The sequence below is a fragment of the Bos javanicus genome, chromosome 1, assembly GCF_032452875.1.
Source record: "Bos javanicus breed banteng chromosome 1, ARS-OSU_banteng_1.0, whole genome shotgun sequence".
Lineage (NCBI taxonomy): Eukaryota > Metazoa > Chordata > Mammalia > Artiodactyla > Bovidae > Bos > Bos javanicus.
In genome coordinates this window covers 132521458-132542970 of record NC_083868.1, presented here as the reverse complement: position 1 = coordinate 132542970, position 21513 = coordinate 132521458, and the positions used below count along the sequence as shown (strand labels likewise).

The 21513-nt window shown below is 38.8% G+C and overlaps 1 protein-coding gene across 3 annotated transcripts in view; it reads right to left on the bottom strand.

The window, feature by feature from the left end:
• The window catches only part of STAG1 (STAG1 cohesin complex component), a 499240-nt gene that overhangs the window by 263268 nt on the left and 214459 nt on the right, over positions 1–21513 (bottom strand). For 2 of the 3 annotated variants that reach the window (XM_061427678.1, XM_061427685.1), the window contains one exon: positions 10239–10335. The exons of the other annotated variant lie outside the window; for it this stretch is intronic. In XM_061427678.1, coding sequence (XP_061283662.1) covers positions 10239–10335 — 97 coding nt within the window. The remainder of the gene's footprint in view (positions 1–10238; positions 10336–21513) is intronic. 3 annotated transcript variants of the gene reach the window in all.

Sequence of the window (21513 nt, the reverse complement as noted above, 5' to 3'; positions counted from 1 at the left end):
ACCCCATGAATTGCAGCATGCCAGGCCTCCCTGTCCCTCACCAACTCCCGGAGTTCACTCAGACTCAAGTCCATCGAGTCAGTGATGCCATTCAGCCATCTCATCCTCTGTCATCCCCTTCTCCTCTTGCCCTCAATCCCTCCCAGATTCAGAGTCTTTTCCAATGAGTCAACTCTTCGCATGAGGTGGCCAAAGTATTGGAGTTTCAGCTTTAGCATCATTCCTTCCAAAGAAATCCCAGGGCTGATCTCCTTCAGAATGGACTGGTTGGATCTCCTTGCAGTCCAAGGGACTCTCAAGAGTCTTCTCCAACACCACAGTTCAAAAGCATCAATTCTTCGGCGCTCAGCCTTCTTTCACAGTCCAACTTTCACATCCATACATGACCACATAGCCTTGACTAGACGAACCTTTGTTGGCAAAGTAATGTCTCTGTTTTTGAATATGCTATCTAGGTTGGTCATAACTTTTGAAAACCCTAAAGATGCCATCAGAAAATTACTAGAGCTAATCAGTGAATTCAGTAGTCACAGGATACAAAATTAAAAAGAAATCTCTTCCAATCCTGTAAACTTATAATGAAAAATGAGAAAGAGAAATTAAGAAAACAATCTTACTAATCACGGTTGGTGGCAATGTAAACTGATACCGTGACTATGGAGAACAGTATGCAGAGTCCTTAAAAACTAGAACTAAAACCACTCTCTGACTCAGCAATCTCATTTTCGGCACAGACCTGGGAGAACCATAATTTTTACACATGTACCCCAATGTTCATTGCAGGACTATGTTAACTAGCCAGGACATGGGAACCACCTAGCTGTCCATCAACATATGAACAATAAAGAAGGTGTGGGCATGTATATGCAATGGAATATTACTCAGCCATAAACAAACAAACGTGAGTCAGATGAACAGAGGTGGATGAAACTAAAGCCTGTTATACAAAGCGAAGTAAGTCAGAAAAAGAAAAATACCATATATTAATGTACATATATGGAATCAAGATAAAACAGTACTGATGAACCTATTTGCAGAGCAGGAATAGAAACACAGATGTAGAGAATGAACTTGTGGTAGAAGGAGAGGGTGGGATGAACTGACAAGAGTAGCACTGACATATACACACTACTGTGTTTAAAACAGATACCTAGTGGGAAGCTGTTATATAACACATGGACGCCAGCCAGGGTTCTGTTATGACCTAGAGGGGTGAGATGCAGTGGGGTGGGAGGGAGGTCCAGATGGAGGGGTTATATATAATTATGGCTGATATGAGTTTTTGTACAGCAGAAACCAACACAATACTGTAAACAATTATCCTCCAATTAAAAAACAAGACAAAATAAAATACTAATATTTGGGTTTTGGTGCCAAAACTCGTATATATCCTGGTTCCTCCCTTACCTCTTTGGAGTAGTCCCTTTGAGCTATCTCATAGGCTATGTTTTAGGGTTAGGTCCTCAGCAAGTCCACAAAATAAAACATAATTCTCAACTTTTAGGTTGTGCATTTTTTTCAGTGGACAAACCCTAATGTCAACTAAGGACTTTAGTTAATAATATCAATACTTTTCCATCAATTTTAACAAATGTACAAGATATTAACAGGTGAAACTGAGGGGAGAAGAGGGTATATGGGAACTGTATAATTTTCACTTAATTTTTTTGTTAAACCTCAACCTCCTATTTAAAAAAAAGTACTTTAGAAAAAATGAAGACTCTACTTATAATGATTTAATACCTAAAGTTCAGAAATAAAAATTTTGGAAACACAAATATAAGACTTTTTTACTCATGTACACAAAATTGATGAGATGCACCAAAAACTGGAATGCCTGAAGCCAGCACTGGTCAACAGAAAGAGCCCAATTTTTCTCCACAACAATGCTTGACCACAGGTCACACAACCAACATTTCAAAAGTTGAATAAACTGGGCTACAAAGTTTTGCCCCATCAGCCATATTCACCTGACCTCTCACCGGTACCAACTACCTCTTCTTCAAGCATCTTGGCAACTTTTTGCAAGGAAAATGTTTCCATAACCAGCAGGACACAGAAAATGCTTTCCAAGAGCTCACCAAATCCCAAAGCACGGATATTTATGCTACAGGAATAAACTTATTTTTCACAGGTAAAAAATGTGTTGACTATAACGGTTCCTCTTGTGTTTAATAAAGATGTGGTTGTGCCTCGTTATAATGATTTAAAATTCAGGCTCTGAAACTGCTATTACTTTTGCACTAACCTAAAAGCTGTGTGTCTGTCATACTTACGCCTTTTTATACTGCCATATATCCTCCATACCAAGTTTGATGTTTCCCTGATAACTCAGCTGGTAAAGAATCTGCCTGCAATATGGAGACCTGGGTTCAATCCCTGGGTTGGGAAGATCCCCTGCAGAAGGAAAGGCTACCCACTCCAGCATTCTAGCCTAGAGAATTCCATAGTCCATGGGGTCGCAGAGTCAGACATGACTAAGTGACTTTTGTTTGATGAGAGTTTTTATCATGAATGAATGAATACTGAATTCTGTCTACTGAAATGATTGTGTAATTTTATTCTTTTCATGAATGTGGTGCATTGATTTATGAATGCTGAACCATCCCTGCATCCTGTATAAAACCAATTTAATCATGGTGTATGATCCTTCTGATTGCTGAATTTTGATCATGGTGTATGATCGTTCTGATTGCTGAATTCTGATCTTGGTGTATGATCCTTTTGATGATTGCTGAATTCTGATCTCAGTGTATGATCCTTTTGATGATTGCTGAATTTGGTTTTCTAATACCTTCTTGAGATTTCTGTACTTATATTCATCAGAGATATTGGCTTGTGTTTGGGGTGGGGGCAGTCTGTGCATTAGTAGCCTTACAGAATGAACTTAGGAATGTTTCCTCCTCTTCAACTTTTTGGAAAAGTTTGAGAAGGACAGGTAGTAGATATTCTTAATATGTTTGGTAGAATTCTCCTGTGAAGCCGTCCAGTCTTGGACTGCCCTTGCTCTGTTCCGACATAAGACTGAGTCTGAGCTAGCTCCAAATCTCCAAGTCCTTACCCTACTTGGCAATGGCAGCCTTCATCCTAGGAGAGTACAGTGTGAGAGGAAGGGGGGCCAGAGCAAGTACCCAGTGCAAGCTAGAGTGTGCGATGGGACAGCTGCAGGAAATCAGTCAGAGTCTCAGGTCATTTTAAATCTGCTTCCTCCACCTTGTTCCCGAGGGGAAACAAGTGTTTGCATGCAACCATCACAAGTGGAATTTTGGTTTTGTATAGCCATACAGTAAGTCTTAGTGGATTTCAAACCAGCTAAGGGGACTCATCTTCCTGGTAATCCCAAATCTGGGTTGCCAAATATGTAGCTCAAATGTCTCACACCCTAGGAAGGATCCTTGAGCTTGTGATATGCTCTCCTTGCTAGGGGTACAAGTCCAGAACTGATCATTTCTCTTCTCTTCCTACTCAACTCTGTGTGAATCTTTCTTTGCAGTCTTGGTTACAGAAAGGCTGTTCTATCAGTGTACAGTTTGTTTCAGTAACAGTAGTCACACATGTACTGTATTTCTGAGATGTCCATCAGGGAGAAGGGAGCTCAGCATCCTCATACTCTGCCATTTTGATCTCTTTCAGAATTATTATATTGTTTTTACTAGTTTTGCAAACTGAACCTCTTGAAATTTCTCAACTTTCAATATTACTCTCAAATAGTGATCATACATACTTCACTTTACTGGCTTCACCACAAACATGCTGGCTTATATGGATAATATTAACTGGCAGTTGTGAAAATGGGCATCTCTGTCTTGTTTGACTTCAGTGAAAATTATTCTACTAGATTCCCTTGAGCATGATGTTGGCTTTGGGGTTAAAAGGATTTTTCATCCTTCCATTTTTCACTTTCCAGAATTTACAAAAAAGTTGTAAGAAAAGTACATGGGATTCTGAATATCCATCACCAAATTCTCAGATATAAACATTTTACATTTTTTGTCCTTTCCCTCTTCACATATCCCTTTATTCATCAATACTTCTGTATATATTTCCTCAAAGCAAAAAAAATCTAATACAACTACAGAATAATGATCAGAATGATGAAATTAACAATATAATATATATGTTCTAATTCACAGAATTGATTTTAGAATTTACTATTTGTCTCAATAATGTTATGTCAAAGAAAAATCTAAGATCGGGTATTGCATTAAGTTCTGGAACAGTTCATGACAGGGACATTCTTACAGAGCACAGGATAGTTATTATGAAAAAATATACCTCAACTTGAGCTTGCCCACTGTTTTCTCATGAGTAGTTTCAGACTCTGTACTATAGGCTAGAATAATACAAAAATGAGGTTGAGTTCTTATAAGTGCCTACCATGAAGCACATGCTATCAATTGGTTTAATAACTGTTTGCACTGTTTGCTTTCATAATTTGTTTAAGGTGGTGTCTATTAAGTTTGTACAGGTAAAGCACCATTTTATTCATAATATATATCTTGTAAGAAGACAATGTGAGGAGGGAAATAATATGTTTTTCACTTTCCCCCACTAGGTTTGGAGTATAAGCACTGAGTTCAAATTTTAGTTTGTACTTTTTATACTCTTCAGCATGTGTTATTTATGCATGACTCATCTATTCTGAGTGCATCCAAGTCTTGGATTTTCTGTCCATCTTCACTGATTTTTCTTTTTTTTCTGAGTATATGATACATGAAGATAACTCCCAAAGTCAAGACTGTTCAAAAAGTATATTCCAGTATCATCCCTCCACCCCAATTCCCTGTAAGTTTTCCACTCCATTTACATACACACATAGCCTACAGGGGACTTCCCTGGTGGCTCAGACAGTAAAATGTCTGCCTACAATGCAGGAGACCCAGGTTCAATCCCTGGGTATGGAAGATCTCCTGGAGAAGGAAATGGCAACCCACTCCAGTATTCTTGCCTGGAAAATCCCATGGACGGAGGAGCCTGGTAGGCTACAGTCAATGGGGTCACAAAGAGTTGGACATGACTGAGTGACTTCACTTTCACTATACCCTACAGGTAGGCAATCATTATTCTGCGTCTTATCTTCCCTTTGTTTCTTTATGGTCAAGAGACCAGATACATGTGTATATTCTATTATTTCCTTCTTTCCTCTAAAAAACGTTGAATACTTTTACACACTATTTTGCACTTAAAAAAAAAAAACTGTATCCTGAAAATCTCCCTGCATTAGCCCACACAGTTTTTCCTCATAATTTTCTGCCATGCCCAAAACCTCCACTGAACAAGTTTTGCCACAGTTTATTCAATCACTGTCCTATACATTGGCATTTAGGTTGTTTCCAATATTTCACTACTACAAATAATATGTTACTGAATAACCTTGTGCATTTATTTTTGTAAAATGGAAATATATCTTCATGGCAAAATTCCAGAAGCAGTATGGCTAGGTCAAAAGGTAAGAACATATGGAGTTTTGGTGAAAGTGAAAGTTGCTCAGTCGTGTCCGATTCTTTGCAACCCCATGGATTGTATACACCAGAATACTGGAGCGGGTGGCCTTTCCCTTCTCCAGGGGTTCTTACCACCGAGGGATTGAACCCAGGTATCCCACATTGCAAGCGCATTCTTTATCAGCTGAGGCACAAGGGAAGCCCAAAAATACTGGAGTGGGTAGCCTATGCCTTCTCCAGCAGATCTTCCCGAACCAGGAATCAAACCAGGGTCTCCTGCATTGCAGGCAGATTCTTCACCAACTGAGCTATGAAGGAGTTTTGGTAGATAATGTCAAATTTATATCTATGAGATATGTATCCACTTTTATTCCAACAAATAATTTAAGAGTGTCTGTTTCCTCACAGCCTAAAGAACAGAGATTATAACTTATAATTTTTTCAATCTGATAGATGAAAAATGGTATATTGTATAGTTTTATCTTGCAGCTGTCTTTCTTTCATATGTGCTAGTAGTATCTGCTTACTACACGTTCACAGGTACTTGAATCTATTTTAGATTTTTATTATACTGCACTAATATGAGAGACAATGAGCTTTCTCTTTTAAACATGTTAAGAAAATATGCATCTCAGTCTGATATACTAAAATGTTTTAAAATCTGTTTTGTCAAATGCTTTTTCAGGAACTACGAAGACAGCTAAAAGGAAAAGTAGCAAGAGATATGAACAGAAAATGGAAAAAACAAGAAAAATGGCTCTCAAGCCACACATGTAAGAGAAATACAAATTAAAATCATCCAAATACAAAACTTAACCATGGATCAATGACCTATATATAAGATTTAAAACTATAAAACTATTAGAAGAAAATATGGAGGTAAATCTTCATGCGCTTAGAACTGGCAATGGATTCAAAGATTTGATACCACAAGCGTGAGCAAAAGAAATGAAAAAAAAAGTTGGACTTCACAAATATTTAAAACTTTTGTCCATCAAAGGACATCTTTAATAAAGGGAAAAGACAACCTACAGTGTGGGAGTAGTTGCAAGTTATACACAGTTCCATATTATGTATCTGATAAAAGATTTACTATCAAGAATAAACAAAGAAATCTAATACAATAACTCACAGCAAAAATAAAACCCATCTAATTTCAAAATAAGCACAGGACTCAGGTACACATTTCTTCAAAAAAGACATACAAATTGCCAAAAACACAAAAAGTTGCCCAAGTCACTGGTAATAAAGAAAATGCAAATCAAAACCATAAAAAAAAAATACCACTTCATACCCACTAGGACATTAAAATTTTAAAACTGGAAAGTAAAAGTGTTCTAGAGGATGTGGAGAAATAAGAGTCTTCATGTATTTCTGGAATTTAAAATGGTGCAGCTGCTGTGAAAACAGTTTGGCAGTTCCTCAAAAACTTAAAATAGAATTACCATATGATCCAGCAATTTCACTCCTAGGTATTTACACCAAAGAATTAAAAAATAAGTACTCAAAGAGATACCTAACCATAAATATTCATAGTAACAATATTCACAACAACCAAAAAGTGCAAGCCCAAGTGTCCATCAATGGATGAATGGATAAACTGTAATATATACATACAATGAAATGAATTTTATCAATATATGCTACTACTCAGAGAAATCTCAAAGATATGCTAAATTAAAGAGATCAGATACAAAACGTCACATACTGTACAATCTCCTTTTACATAAAATGACTAGAACATAGGAGCAGAAAGCAGATTAGAGGTAGCCAAGGACTGCAAGGGAGAGGCTTTAATGTGGAGTGACTAGTATAAGTATTTTTCTGGGGTGATAACAAAAAAGTTTTGATACCAGAAAGAGGTGGTTGTAGAACACTATTAATGTGCTAAAAACTACTAAACCACCCACTTTAAAATGGTTAACTGTTTAAGTGTATTTCACCTCAATTAAAAAAAAATCATATGATGTATTTTTAAATCATTCATAAAACCAATAAAAAATTTTGATAAAAACACTTTGTTGAAAAGACCAAATAAAAACAGATATTTTCATATATTACTGATAGGAGTAAAATGGACATAATTTCCAAAACAGGAAATTTGGCAATATCTAATATAAATGAAAATATAATAACCTACAGATATTCATTCTGCCACAAAGAACAAATGAGGTATTAGAACAGTGTTTTGGACTCTGTGGGAGAGGTTGGGGGGGGGGGATGATTTGGGAGAATGGCATTGAAACATGTATAATATCATATAAGAAACGAATCGCCAGTCCAGGTTCAATGCAGGATACAGGATGCTTGGGGCTGGTGCCCTGGGATGACCCAGAGGGATGGTATGGGGAAGGAGGTGGGAGGGGGGTTCAGGATGGGGAACACATGTACACCCCTGGCGGATTCATGTTGATGTATGGCAAAACCAATACAATATTGTAAAGTAATTAGCCTTCAATTAAAATAAATAAAAAATTTTAAAAAAACAACAAATGAAGTACACACGAAATTACTCATTGTAAGAATAAAAGACAACAGATAGTAGTCAATGTGCTGTTAACACACAACTAGTTAAATAAATTGTTGTACATACATAAAAAGGAATGCTTTGATGCTGGAAAAGAGGGAGAGGGAAGGGAGGAAATGGAGAGGAGGGAAGAAAGAGAAGAAAAGGAAGGGAAAGGGAGGAAGGGGAGAAATGTGAGGGAAGGGAAGGAAGGCAGGAAACCAAGAAAGTCCTCTATACACCATTATCTTTTGTGTGAGAGGGATGAGGAAGAAAAGAGCATACATTTCCTACTCATACAGACAGACAGATGGATATACAACAAAGGAGTTAAGAAGTAACTCTGTGGAGATAGATGGGAAGGCAAGAAGTATAAAGGCTTTTTGATTTACATTTCTCTTATTATGGTTTTTTTTTTTTTTTGAACCATACGAACAATTTACAAAAGCAAAAAATTTTAAGACTACCATTCGTTTTAAAACCAAAACTCATTCTAACAGGACACTTACATAGATTAGATAAGACCACATATGTAAAGCACTTCACTCAGTACTTACCCTTCCCAGTTTAAGACTGTAAAATTAACAAACTCACTTTCCTTCAAATAAACTAATCTCTTGCCAATCTTCATCTAACTCTATGCTCCAGGTTGCTGCCACAAACTCTCTTTACGCACTAGAGTGTGCTGTACTTTCTCTTCTTCTGGAATTTTTATACCAACTGTCAACTTGGACCTTTCTCTTCCACCTTAATTTACTCTTATGCAACACCTCAGTTCCAGTATCAAGTCTGTTCCTTTGAGATGCACTTTCTTACAAATATCCCCATATTCACACATACACAGAAACACACAACCTAGGTTCAGTCAGAAGCTCCTCCTTGTTATTCCTACACTACACCTTGTGGTTAGACACGGAGACTCCAGATAGCGACAAGCCTGAATCTAAATCGTAAATTCAGCACTTAAAAACTGGATGATGTCCAAAAACTAACCTAAGCCCTGAATCCTTAGTTTCTTGAACGACAGAATAAAAATCATATCTGACTGATAGAAGTGTCAAACCAATATCAAATGAGCTAATGTATGTAAAGCACACAGCTTGGCACATACACTGCCAAGCTCAAACAGTCATTAAATTGTAACCAACTTTATTAGTCTTCTGGTAATGAGCAGTTCAGTGAATTACTGGTATATTTCCCTCCTTTTCTTTGCAAAACATCCTTCTTTAAAAACTCAACAGTGGAAAAAAAAATAAACTAAAAACTCAACAGGGACTTTCTTGGTCGTCCAGATAAAAAGACTTCACACTTCCACTGCAGTAGGCAACAGACTGGATTTCCAGCATAAGAATTAAGATGTTGCATGCTGCATGGCATGGTGAAATAAATAAATAGCAAATAAACTCAAATTAGAAAGGACATTAAAAAAAATTAAAGCAGAAATTATTTAAAAAAATAAATAAAAATTAAACATATTCTAATAGTTACTGGGGCAGAGACTGTCTTGATAATATATATATATATATATATACACATACATACATACATACATACATACATAAATACATAGGAACAATAACCTAGGTACTTGGTAAATATTCGATAAAGTTCTTATGTTAATATGCTGAGTGATAACTTCATCAGAAATAAGAAAGCCTTCAAGAAATCAATTTGATCAGTGACCTCAATAGAAGACCACCTTTCTGCACTGATAAGCAAAGAAAGGTGTCTACCAACTGATTTATCCCATACAGTACAATTTAACCTGTTAATATTTATTCTACAGAAAAAAGATCTCTATCAGTTACCAACTAATATGATAAAAAAATTTTCACTTTTTAATAAACTGTCTAGTGATTCCAAATGATTGTAAACTTAAACCTGATTTTCATATTTATGTTACCTTCAAACATTTAAGCTTTAAGAACTTCGTCTACAAGATAAGGATTCAAAATAATGAATGTTAGCAACTGGCACAGTTCACAACATAGAGCATAGATACAAATAATACCAGTAAACATTAACTATAAAATCTTGTGATCTAAAAAGTCAAATCACAAACTCCTCAATTTCAGATTTCCTTCAAAACATTAAAATTTCAGAAATCTGTTATGAGTAAAATTAAACTAAGAAAATGAGAAATATTTTTAAATAAAATAAGTTAACGACAAAAGACTAGCAATGAATTCCAGAATGAATTATAAAATGATTAACACAAGGTAAAGTAAATTTGAAACTTCTGGACTGACAAAGTCTCAGTGTACATCATTTATTCCAACATTCTGTACCTCGACATCCTGAACACTGGATAAAAAAGTTGATTAAATCCAGAAGTGCAATGTCCCTGTCTTGTTTATATGATTCAATCCAGTCATCGACCACAGACTGTGGGGGGGGAAAAAAGAAAGAAAAAAATTTTAATTGATATTACAGCAAATGAATTTTCAATAAATTATTGGTTTTCTATGTGCAGCTATTTAAACACGAAAACTACTTAATTAAATCACATGTATAATATATATTAAATTATATATATAATACAAAATTAAGACCATATATAATAAAATATATTTTTCCCCCAGGAACACAAGGATGATTCAACATTAGGAATTCAATTCAATTAATCAACAATGTAAAGAAGAAAACTAAATGATTATAATACCAGATCTCAAAAGGTATCTGATAAAAATCCTGGAGCCATGCTTAATAAACCTCATATAAGTAAGTGAAGTTGCTCAGTCGTGTCTGACTCTTTGCAACCCATGGACTGTAGCCTACCAGGCTCCTCTATGGGATTTTCCAGGCAATAATACTGGAGTGGATTGCCATTTCCTTCTTCAGAGGATCTTCCCGACCCAGGGATCGAAGCTGGGTCTCCTGCATTGTAGACAGATGCTTTATCGTCTGAGCCACCAGGGAAGTTGCCGGTGGCTCCAACAGCGCACAAACACGGCCGAGAGGAGCTACCCGACGTCCGAGGTCAGGGGCAGAAGCCGGGAGGACCCCATGCCCAAGGGGCAGCGGCCAAGAGGAGCTATCCCACGTCCGAGGTCAGGGGCAGCAGCTAAGAGTGCCAGGCTGCGATGGCACAGGAACTGCCGAGAGGAGCTACCCGACATCCGAGGTCAGGGGCAGAAGCCGGGAGGACCCTATGCCCAAGGGGCGGCGGCCAAGAGGAGCTATCCCACGTCCGAGGTCAGGGGCAGCAGCTAAGAGTGCCAGGCTGCGATGGCACAGGAACTGCCGAGAGGAGCTACCCAGCGTCCCAGGTCAGGGGGGGCGGCCAAGAGTTCCAGGCTGTGGCAGCACAGCAGCAGCCTAGAGGGGCTACCCCACGTCGGAGGTCAGGGGCGGCGCCCTGGAGGAGCTACCCAACTCGAGGCTAGGGGCGGTGGCTGGGAGGAGCTACCCCACGCCCAAGGAGCAATGGCTGCACTGGCGCAGGAGGGCCTAGAGGAGCTACTCCACGTTCAAGGTCAGGAGAGGCACCAAAGAGGATATATCCCTCGTCCAAGGTAAGGAGCAGCGGCTGCGCTTTGCTGCAGCAGCGGTGCAGAGATACCCCATGTCCAAGGTAAGAGAAACCCAAGTAAAACGGTAGGTGTTGCAAGAGGGCATCAGAGGGCAGACACAATGAAACCATACTCACAGAAAACTAGTCAATCTAATCACACTAGAACCACAGCCTTGTCTAAGTCAATGACACTAAGCCATGCCCTGTGGGGCCACCCAGGACCGGTGGGTCATGGTGGAGAGGTCTGACAGAATATGGTCCACTGGAGAAGGGAATGGCAAACCACTTCAGTATTGTTGCCTTGAGAACCCCATGAACAGTATGAAAAGGCAAAATGATAGGATACTGAAAGAGGAACTCCCCAGGTCGGTAGGTGCCCAATATGCTACTGCAGATCAGTGGAGAAATAACTCCAGAAAGAATGAAGGGATGGAGCCAAAGCAAAGACAATACCCAGCTGTGGATGTGACTGGTGATAGAAGCAAGGTCCGATGCTGTAAAGAGCAATAATGCATAGGAATCTGGAATGTCAGGTCCCTGAATCAGGCAAATTGGAAGTGGTCAAACAGGAGATGGCAAGAGTGAACGTTGACATTCTAGCAATCAGCGAAATAAAATGGACTGGAATGGTGAATTTAACTCAGATGACCATTACATCTACTACTGCGGGCAGGAATCCCTCAGAAGAAATGGAGTAGCCACCATGGTTAACAAAAGAGTCCGAAATGCAGTACTTGGATTCAATCTCAAAAATGCCAGAATGATCTGTGTTCGTTTCCAAGGCAAACCATTCAATATCACAGTAATCCAAGTCTATGCCCCAACCAGTAAGGCTGAAGAAGCTGAAGTTGAAAAGTTCTATGAAGACCTACAAGACCTTTTAGACCTAACACCCAAAAAAGATGTCCTTTTCATTACAGGGGACTGGAATGTAGAAGTAGGAAGTCAAGAAACACCTGGAGTAACAGGCAAATTTGGCCTTGGAATGCGGAATGAAGCAGGGCAAAGACTAATAGAGTTTTGCCAAGAGAACGCACTGGTCATAGCAAACACCCTCTTCCAACGACACAAGAGAAGACCCTACACGTGGACATCACCAGATGGTCAACACCAAAATCAGACTGATTATATTCTTTGCAGCCAAAGATACAGAAGCTCTATACAGCCACAGGAGCTGACTGTGGCTCAGATCATGAGTTCCTTATTGCCAAATTCAGACTTAAATTGAAGAAAGTAGGAAAAAACCACTAGACCGTTCAGGTATGACCTAAATCAAATCCCTTATGATTATACAGTAGAAGTGAGAAATAAATTTAAGGGACTAGATCTGATAGACAGACGGCCTGATGAACTATGGATGGAGGTTTGTGACACTGTACAGGAGACAGGGATCAAGACCATCCCCATAGAAAAGAAATGAAAAAAAGCAAAATGGCTGTCTAGGGAGGCCTTACAAATAGCTGTGAAAAGAAGAGACGTGAAAAGCAAAGGAGAAAAGGAAAGATATACGCATCTGAATGCAGAGTTCCAAAGACTAGCAAGGAGAGATAAGAAAGCCTTCCTCAGCACTCAATGCAAAGAAATAGAGGAAAACAATAGAATGGGAAAGACCAGAGATCTCTTCAAGAAAATTAGAGATACCAAGGGAACATTTCATGCAAAGATGGGCTCAATAAAGGACAGAAATGGTATGGGCTTAACAGAAGCAGCAGATATTAAGAACAGGTAGCAAGAATACACAGAAGAACTGTACAAAAAAGATCTTCACGACCCAGATAATCACGATGGTATGATCACTCACCTAGAGCCCAACATCCTGGAATGTGAAGTCAAGTGGGTCTTAGGAAGCATCTCTACGAACAAAGCTAGTGGAGGTGATGGAATTCCAGTTGAGCTATTTCAAATCCTGAAAGATGATGCTGTGAAAGTGCTGCACTCAATATGCCAACAAATTTGGAAAATTCAGCAGTGGCCACAGGACTGGAAATGGTCAGTCTTCATTCCAATCCCAAAGAAAGGCAATACCAAAGAATACTCAAACTACTGCACAATTGCACTCATCTCACATGCTAGTAAAGTAATGCTCAAAATTCTCCAAGCCAGGCTTCAGGGATACATGAACTATGAACTTCCAGATGTTCAAGCTGGTTTTAAAAGAGGCAGAGGAACCAGAGATCAAATTGCCAACTTTCGGTGGATCATCAAAAAAGCAACAGAGTTCCAGAAAAACATCTATTTTTGCTTTATTGACTATGCCAAAGCCTTTGACTGTGTGGTTCACAATATACTGTGGAAAATTCTGAAAGAGATGGGCATAGCAGACCACCTGACCTGCCTCTTGAGAAATTTGTATGCAGGTCAGGAAGCAACAGTTAGAACTGGACATGGAACAACAGACTGGTTCCAAAGAGGAAAAGGAGTACGTCAAGGCTGTATATTGTCACCCTGCTTATTTAACTTATATGCAGAGTACATCATGAGAAATGCTGGGCTGAAAGAAGCACAAGCTGGAATCAAGATTGCCGGGAGAAATATCAATAACCTCAGGTATGCAGATGACACCACCCTTATGGCAGAAAGTGAAGAGGAACTCAAAAGCCTCTTGATCAAAGTGAAAGAGGAGAGTGAAAAAGTTGGCTTAAAGCTCAACATTCGGAAAACGAAGATCATGGCATCCGGTCCCATCACTTCATGGCAAATAGACAGGGAAACAGTAGAAACAGTGTCAGACTTTATTTATTTGGGCTCCAAAATCACTGCAGATGGTGACTGCAACCATGAAATTAAAAGACGCTTACTCCTCGGAAGGAAAATTATGACCAACCTAGATAGCATATTGAAAAGCAGAGACACTACTTTGCCAACAAAGGTCCGTCTAGTCAAGGCTATGGTTTTTCCAGTGGTCATGTATGGATGTGAGAGTTGGACTGTGAAGAAAGCTGAGCGCCGAAGAATTGATGCTTTTGAACTGTGGTGTTGGAGAAGGCTCTTGAGAGTCCCTTGGACTGCAAGGAGATCCAACCAGTCCATTCTGAAGGAGATCAGCCCTGGGATTTCTTTGGAAGGAATGATGCTAAAGCTGAAACTCCAATACTTTGGCCACCTCATGTGAAGAGTTGACTCACTGGAAAAGACTCTGAATCTGGGAGGGTTTGGGGGCAGGAGGAAAAGGGGAAAACAGAGGATGAGATGGCTGGATGGCATCACCGACATGATGGACGTGAGCTTGAGTGAACTCCGGGAGTTGGTGATGGACAGGGAGGCGTGGCATGCTGCGATTCATGGGTCGCAAAGAGTCGGACACGACCGAGCGACTGAATTGAACTGAATGCGTAATAAAAATATGTCTAGAAAAACTGGGGTTATGTGATATGTTGGTAAACAACATAAAGACAAATCTAAAACATACTTCTTGTGGAAACTTTTAACACTTTTCAGCTCTAAGAAGAATGAGGCAAGGATGCATCCCTAAGCATTTAACACATAAAGATTTTAGTTTATGCAAAAATTAGTAAAATAACAATAAGTGCAATTCTCCTTCTCTACTGAGTCTCTACTAATGTGATTTAAAGATTAATAAAAAATTTGACAACTGACAAAAGATAAATGTACAAAATCAAATTTGAACATTAGCAATATTATGAAATATAAATGGATTGAGAATGCTGCTCACAACAAAATCATCTAAAAACAAATTGAAGGACTATATAAATTTTAATGAAGATCATTATAAAAACACCTTTAGGTTATAGAAAATGACTTAAATAAGTTCCATATTAAATAAGCTTCATGCTGCATCAAGAAAGTCTTTCCAAATTGTTAGATAAATTTAATGTAATTGCACTTAGCATACTACCAGGCATAACTATTAAGAGTTTTGCTGGGGGTGAAGGGGAAGCACAAGAAATAGATAAAAATTACTTTTTAAAAGTTTTAAATAAATTTCTGTACTTAGCTACAACTGTATAATTAATGCAGAAATCTTAGGGTATTCCTTGAAGAAAGTTTACATGTACATGCACCTGTATAACCATAACCAAAATTCATATATAAAAAACACTTCCAGAACTCAAACAGGCTGCCTCATGTTCCCTTCTAGTTAGTAACCATTCAGCAAGCAAATAATTATTATTCCTTAACAATAGATATGCTTTTGAAATTCATGTAAATACTATTATGTTTGGTGTTTGATTTATTTCAGTGTTTTATCAGTGAGATTTCGTCATGTTACTATGTGTTATTAGTAATTCCTTGTTTGTACTGCTGGACAGTGTTTCATTGACTTAACATACTTTATCTTATAACCCAATTTACTATTGATGTACAAGAGTGTTGTTTCCATTTTAGGGCTATTGCAAATAAAATTATTATGAACACAACTATACACATATCCTCACATAAACATTTTTTCTGCTGTATACATACCTAGTAGCAGACTTATTAACAATACATATACATTGAGGTTTAGTACACAATGTCATACTATTTTCCAAAACAGGTATATTAAATTATACTTCCTCCAGCAACATACGATATTGATATTCAGTGCTCCACATATCACCAATTCTAGATCTCATCAGCCATTTTTTTTGTTTGTTTTTTACAATTTTTAAAATCTTTATTCTGTTATTATTTTCCATAGGGTTTAGTACAATTTCCCAAACATACAGATTTTCACTGGCAAAAAAAATCTAAATTGTTTGAATGGATTTTAACCCATTCTGACTGAACATTTCTCTTCTTTAGTGATCTGAGGAGCAATCATATTTCCTTCTATGTTTAAGGGGAAGACCCTTTATTAAAAGCTGGTGTATATAACAACTCTCTCTCAACACATTAGCATCTGGTAGATTTTGTTTTTAAAGTATAAAGAAAATACAATGGTGGTGGTAGTTCTCAGTTGTGTCTGCATCTTTGCAACCCCATGGAATGCAGCATACCAGGCTTCCCTATTCTTCACTATCTCCAAGAGCTTCTTCATGTCCATTGAGTTGATGATGCCATACAATCATCTCATCCTAAGAATCTAAACAGTTAACTCCAAAAAGATAAGCCTTTCTTAGACTGGCAGACTGATAACTGTTAGAGACATTACCAAGTATGGACACAAGCACATGGAAGATACAACTTGTCAGAATTTACAGGGCCTTGGATGATAGGTGAAGAGGAGAATAGAATAAAAACTTCATAAGGTACATCAAAACTGAATAGCTGGGAACATTTAATAAAGAGGGAAAAAAATCCATAGGGTACATACATGAGATAAAAGAATAAGATATATGGCACACTTCTCAAAGAAAATAATAAAAGCCAGTGAATAATGGTATGATATATTTAAAGAAAGAAAGAAAAATTGCCTATTGGTTGGAATAAAACCCAGCTTTTCCATCATCTCATAAAAATAAATGTCTGTGAGGTACCATTTCACACCAGTCAGAATGGCTGGGATCCAAAAGTCTACAAATAATAAATGCTGGAGAGGGTGTGGAGAAAAGGGAACCCTTTTACACTGTTGGTGGGAATGCAAACTAGTACAGCCACTATGGAGAACAGTGTGGAGATTCCTTAAAAAACTGGAAATAGAACTGCCTTATGATCCAGCAACCCCACTGCTGGGCATACACACTGAGGAAACCAGAAGGGAAAGAGACACGTGTACCCCAATGTTCATCGCAGCACTGTTTATAATAGCCAAGACATGGAGGCAACCTAGATGTCCATCAGCAGATGAATGGATAAGAAAGCTGTGGTACATATACACAATGGAGTATTACTCAGCCATTAAAAAGAATACATTTGAATCAGTTCTGATGAGGTGGATGAAACTGGAGCCTATTATACAGAGTGAAGTAAGCCAGAAGGAAAAACATAAATACAGTATACTAACGCATATATATGGAATTTAGAAAGATGGTAACAATAAGCCGGTGTACGAGACAGCAAAAGAGACACTGATGTATAGAACAGTCTTATGGACTCTGTGGGAGAGGGAGAGGGTGGGAAGATTTGGGAGAATGGCAATGAAACATGTAAAATATCATGTAGGAAACGAGTTGCCAGTCCAGGTTCGATGCATGATGCTGGATGCTTGGGGCTGGTGCACTGGGATGGCCCAGAGGGATGGTATGGGGAGGGAGGAGGGAGGAGGGTTCGGGATGGGGAACACATGTATACCTGTGGCGGATTCATTTTGATATTTGGCAAAACTAATACAATTATGTAAAGTTTAAAAATAAAATAAAATTAGAGGAAAAAATAATAATAATAAAATAAATGTCTGGAGCTTCCCTAGTGATCTAGTGGTTAAGAATTCTCCTGCCAAAGCAGGGGACATGGATTCCATCCCAGGCAGAGGAACAAAGATTCCATATGCTGCGGAGCAACTAAGCCCATATGCTGCAGTTACAGAACCCATGCTCCAATGCCTCAGTGATATAAATTGTTCATAGAAATTTTGTAAGTTTGAAAAACATATAATATTGCCTTCTTGCGTAAGTCTCTAAAAGACATGTAAGGAAGGTTACATCCTGTGGCTGGGATTGGCAGGGAGATCAAAGCATAACTGCCAAGCTAATCCTCAAAAGAGCAAAGCAAGATAGAATACAGCTGTGAGGGACAGAAAACTTTTGACTCAGAGGGAGCAGATGAGAAACTAAGATTCATACAATGGTCAGGGGTGTGCGGGGGGATCATCTCCTTTTGCTTAAGTGTTTGTTCCTTGTAAGTGGGTAGACTGGGATGTGAGCAGAATTCTGTGTGAAGCAGCCTTATCCTTGAAGAGGGATAGAGAACTTGCAGTGGCCATGGATAATGAGGATGATCTTATGTAGTGCCTAGCTGTTGTGAAGATTAAATAAAACGGTATGTGTAACATTTAGCACAAACCCTGCTTCATAATAAGTGCACAGTAAGCATTGTTGGGCTTCTCTGGTGGCTTAGAAGGTAAAGCCTGAAATGCAGGAGACCCAGGTTCGATCCCCAGGTTGGGGGGATACCCTGGAGAGGGGAATGGCTAGTCACTCAGTGTTTTTGCCTGGAGAATCCCATGGACGGGGGAGCCTGGTGGGCTGCAGCCCATGGGGTCACAAGGAGTTGGACACGACTGCGCAACTAAGCATAGCACACAGCACAGCAATTTGGCTAGAATCCTTTCTGTTAGTATGATTCAATAGAGAAAATCAACTATTGAAAACTACATACAATTTTAAAAAGCTGGAGCCAATCTGAATTATCATATTAAGTTATTCTGAAGAAATAAGAAGATTTGGAAAATTATATGTATGCTTACAAAATTCATAAAGATAATACATTGATGAAACTGTAACAGGTAATGATGAGAGAATAGGAAAGTGTTCTTAGAAATGCAAATCACAACTGTTGAGTTATAAAAAGTAAGAAGCAATAGGCTTTCCAGCTGGTGCTGGTGGTGGAGAGCCTGCCTGCCAATGCAGGAGACCTAAGAGATGTGGGTTTGATCCTTGGGTTGGGAGAAAAGAAAAAAAAAAAAAGAAAGAAAAGCTACCACAATGAGAAGCACACGCACTCCAATGAAAAGTAGCCCCTGCCTGCTGCAAGAGAAAGTCCTCAAGCAGCAAGGAAGATCTAGTGCAGCCATATATAAACAACTAAATCTTTTTTTAAAAAACAAACCAACCAATGACTGAACAGCTATCCAAGAACAAAAAAAGATCCAGGAGCTCTCTATAGTCCACTTATGAAGTTTTAAGAACAACAAAACTGAGAACATTCACATTAGAAGAAAATGAAGGTTAACTTAATTTTGCCTGCATCATCCCATCCCCCAAACTGGCACCCTTCAGTGCTAAGAAGAAATCTTCCACAGCTAAAAAGAACTCTTCTTGCCAAGAAAAGGAGTGTGAGGTGACTTGACCAGCTTCCTTAGCATTGTACAGAGGTTCTGCTTTGGTTTCATTCCACCAAGCCCAGCAACCTGAGATGTTATTGACCCAGCTATGAACAAGGAATAAAAACAGAAGTAATATTATTAACAGAGAAGCAGTCAGAGGTATCACAGTTCACAGAACGGCTCTTCAGACAAACTCAGCAAATTTCACCAACGAGAAAGCCAAAGGCCACCATAGTCACTGTAGACCCCTACAGACCTTGCCAGCTTTCCCCCCACAGGTATTTGTGTTTGTGTTCATTGATGCCAACTGCCTGAGTCTCTCTGTACCCTTTTCCCGCCAATACCAAACCTACACTGTAGCCACTACAGTGGCTATTTTATAAATAAGGATATTTTATATTTTATAAATATATAAAATAAAGAAATACACACACACACAATGGAGGAGGGGAGGAAAGATTATAATATGTTATAGCTCTCTACAGCTGTGAGAGTTTAAGATGCCGGCCCCCTGAATCTACCCACCAAGGAGCCAGCCAGCCACACCTACAGCCAACTGGGGCTGCTGCAGCTGCACAAATGCAAAATACCAGCCTAACACCACCTCCCTACACTGAACCAGACCACTGTGTTCATGCTCAGGGATTGTCCCTCCAACTGTGCACTACCAGACTGACATCCATCACTGGCCTCCCCTGCAGTGAGCATGCACAGAAGGGATGGGAGGGATATGCAGCCACCAGTGAGAGCACCTACAACAAAGGCACCCCATAGCTTCTTGTGGGCCCAGATAAGGCCCTGCCTCCTGTCACTGGCCAGTACCAACAAGTCCACCTATACTTAGCCACTCCAAGCTGTGCACTGCACAACCCAGTCCAATGACCTCTGCCAGCCTTCAAAGCAGTGTGCACATGTGAGCAGAGTGTGTGCAACCACAGGAGATGACACTGATGGCCAGGAATTCCAGTTTAGCCAATGGGGCCATAGTTAGCACCAATCCTTGTTGTCTGCAGTGGCCCTCATCACTGTATGTATGCCTGCAACTGGCCTCTACAACAGCCTGCCTTGGTCCCTAGCTGATAAATCCCTAGTGAAGGCCCTGCTTAGAACTACTACAAGGTTCCTCTCAGTGCTGAGCAAGAACCACACAGCTGCCAATGGTGTGTAGTCCAGTGGCCTGAGCTAAATACACATCATGCCCACAGGGATCCAAACTACCACATGTTCCCCACACTGTCACCCTGCATCACTTACCTAGGGTCACAGCATGTGCCAGTGTACCCTCACTCACAGGTGAAATGCTGACCCTTATCAAATTCAGTCTATAAATTCTGGAATAGGTTAACTGCTTCTTCAAATGAACAGACATGAAAACAAAGCAATTGGGATTATGAAGAATTAGGGAAATATATCTCTACCAAAGAACATAGTAAGCCTACAACAACTGGCCGATCCAGGAGATCTTTGCCTGACAAGGAGATTCAAAATAATCACCCTGCAGATGGTCAGAGAGCTATAAGAGAACACAAATAAAAAAACTAATGTATCAGGAAAAAAAAAATACAAGAACAAAATGAGTTCAACAAAGAAACAAAAAACAAAGGAACCAAACAAATTTTGAAACTGAAAAATATAAGGACTATAGTGAAGAATTCAATACATAATATATTAATGAGATACACTTTTATTGGTATAAATAGAAATTTGTTATCTATTACTGTATCTTTTGATTACAGACCTTAGTGCATTCACATTTAAAGTAATTATGGATATGTATGTGTGATTGCCACCTTATTAATTGCTTTCAGGCTGCTTTTGTAGTTCCTCTCTATTGCTTTCTCTTTCTCTTGGGAAAAATGAAAACGGAAATATAACAGACCAAAATTCATGGGATACAGCAAAAGCAGTTCTAAGAAGGAAGTTCACTCCGATAAACACCCATCTCAAGAGACAAGAAAAAGCTCAAATTAACAACCTAAGTTTATACTTCAAGAAATTTAAAGGAACTAAGCTCAAAATCAGTGGAGAGACAGAACTATAATAATAAAGATTCAAGCAGAAATTAAGAACTGGTTCTCTGAAAAAGTAAACAAAACTGACAAAATCTTTATCTAGACTCATCAAGAAAAAAAGGCTGAAATAAACAAATTCAGAAATAAAAGAGGTATTACAGTTGATTCCA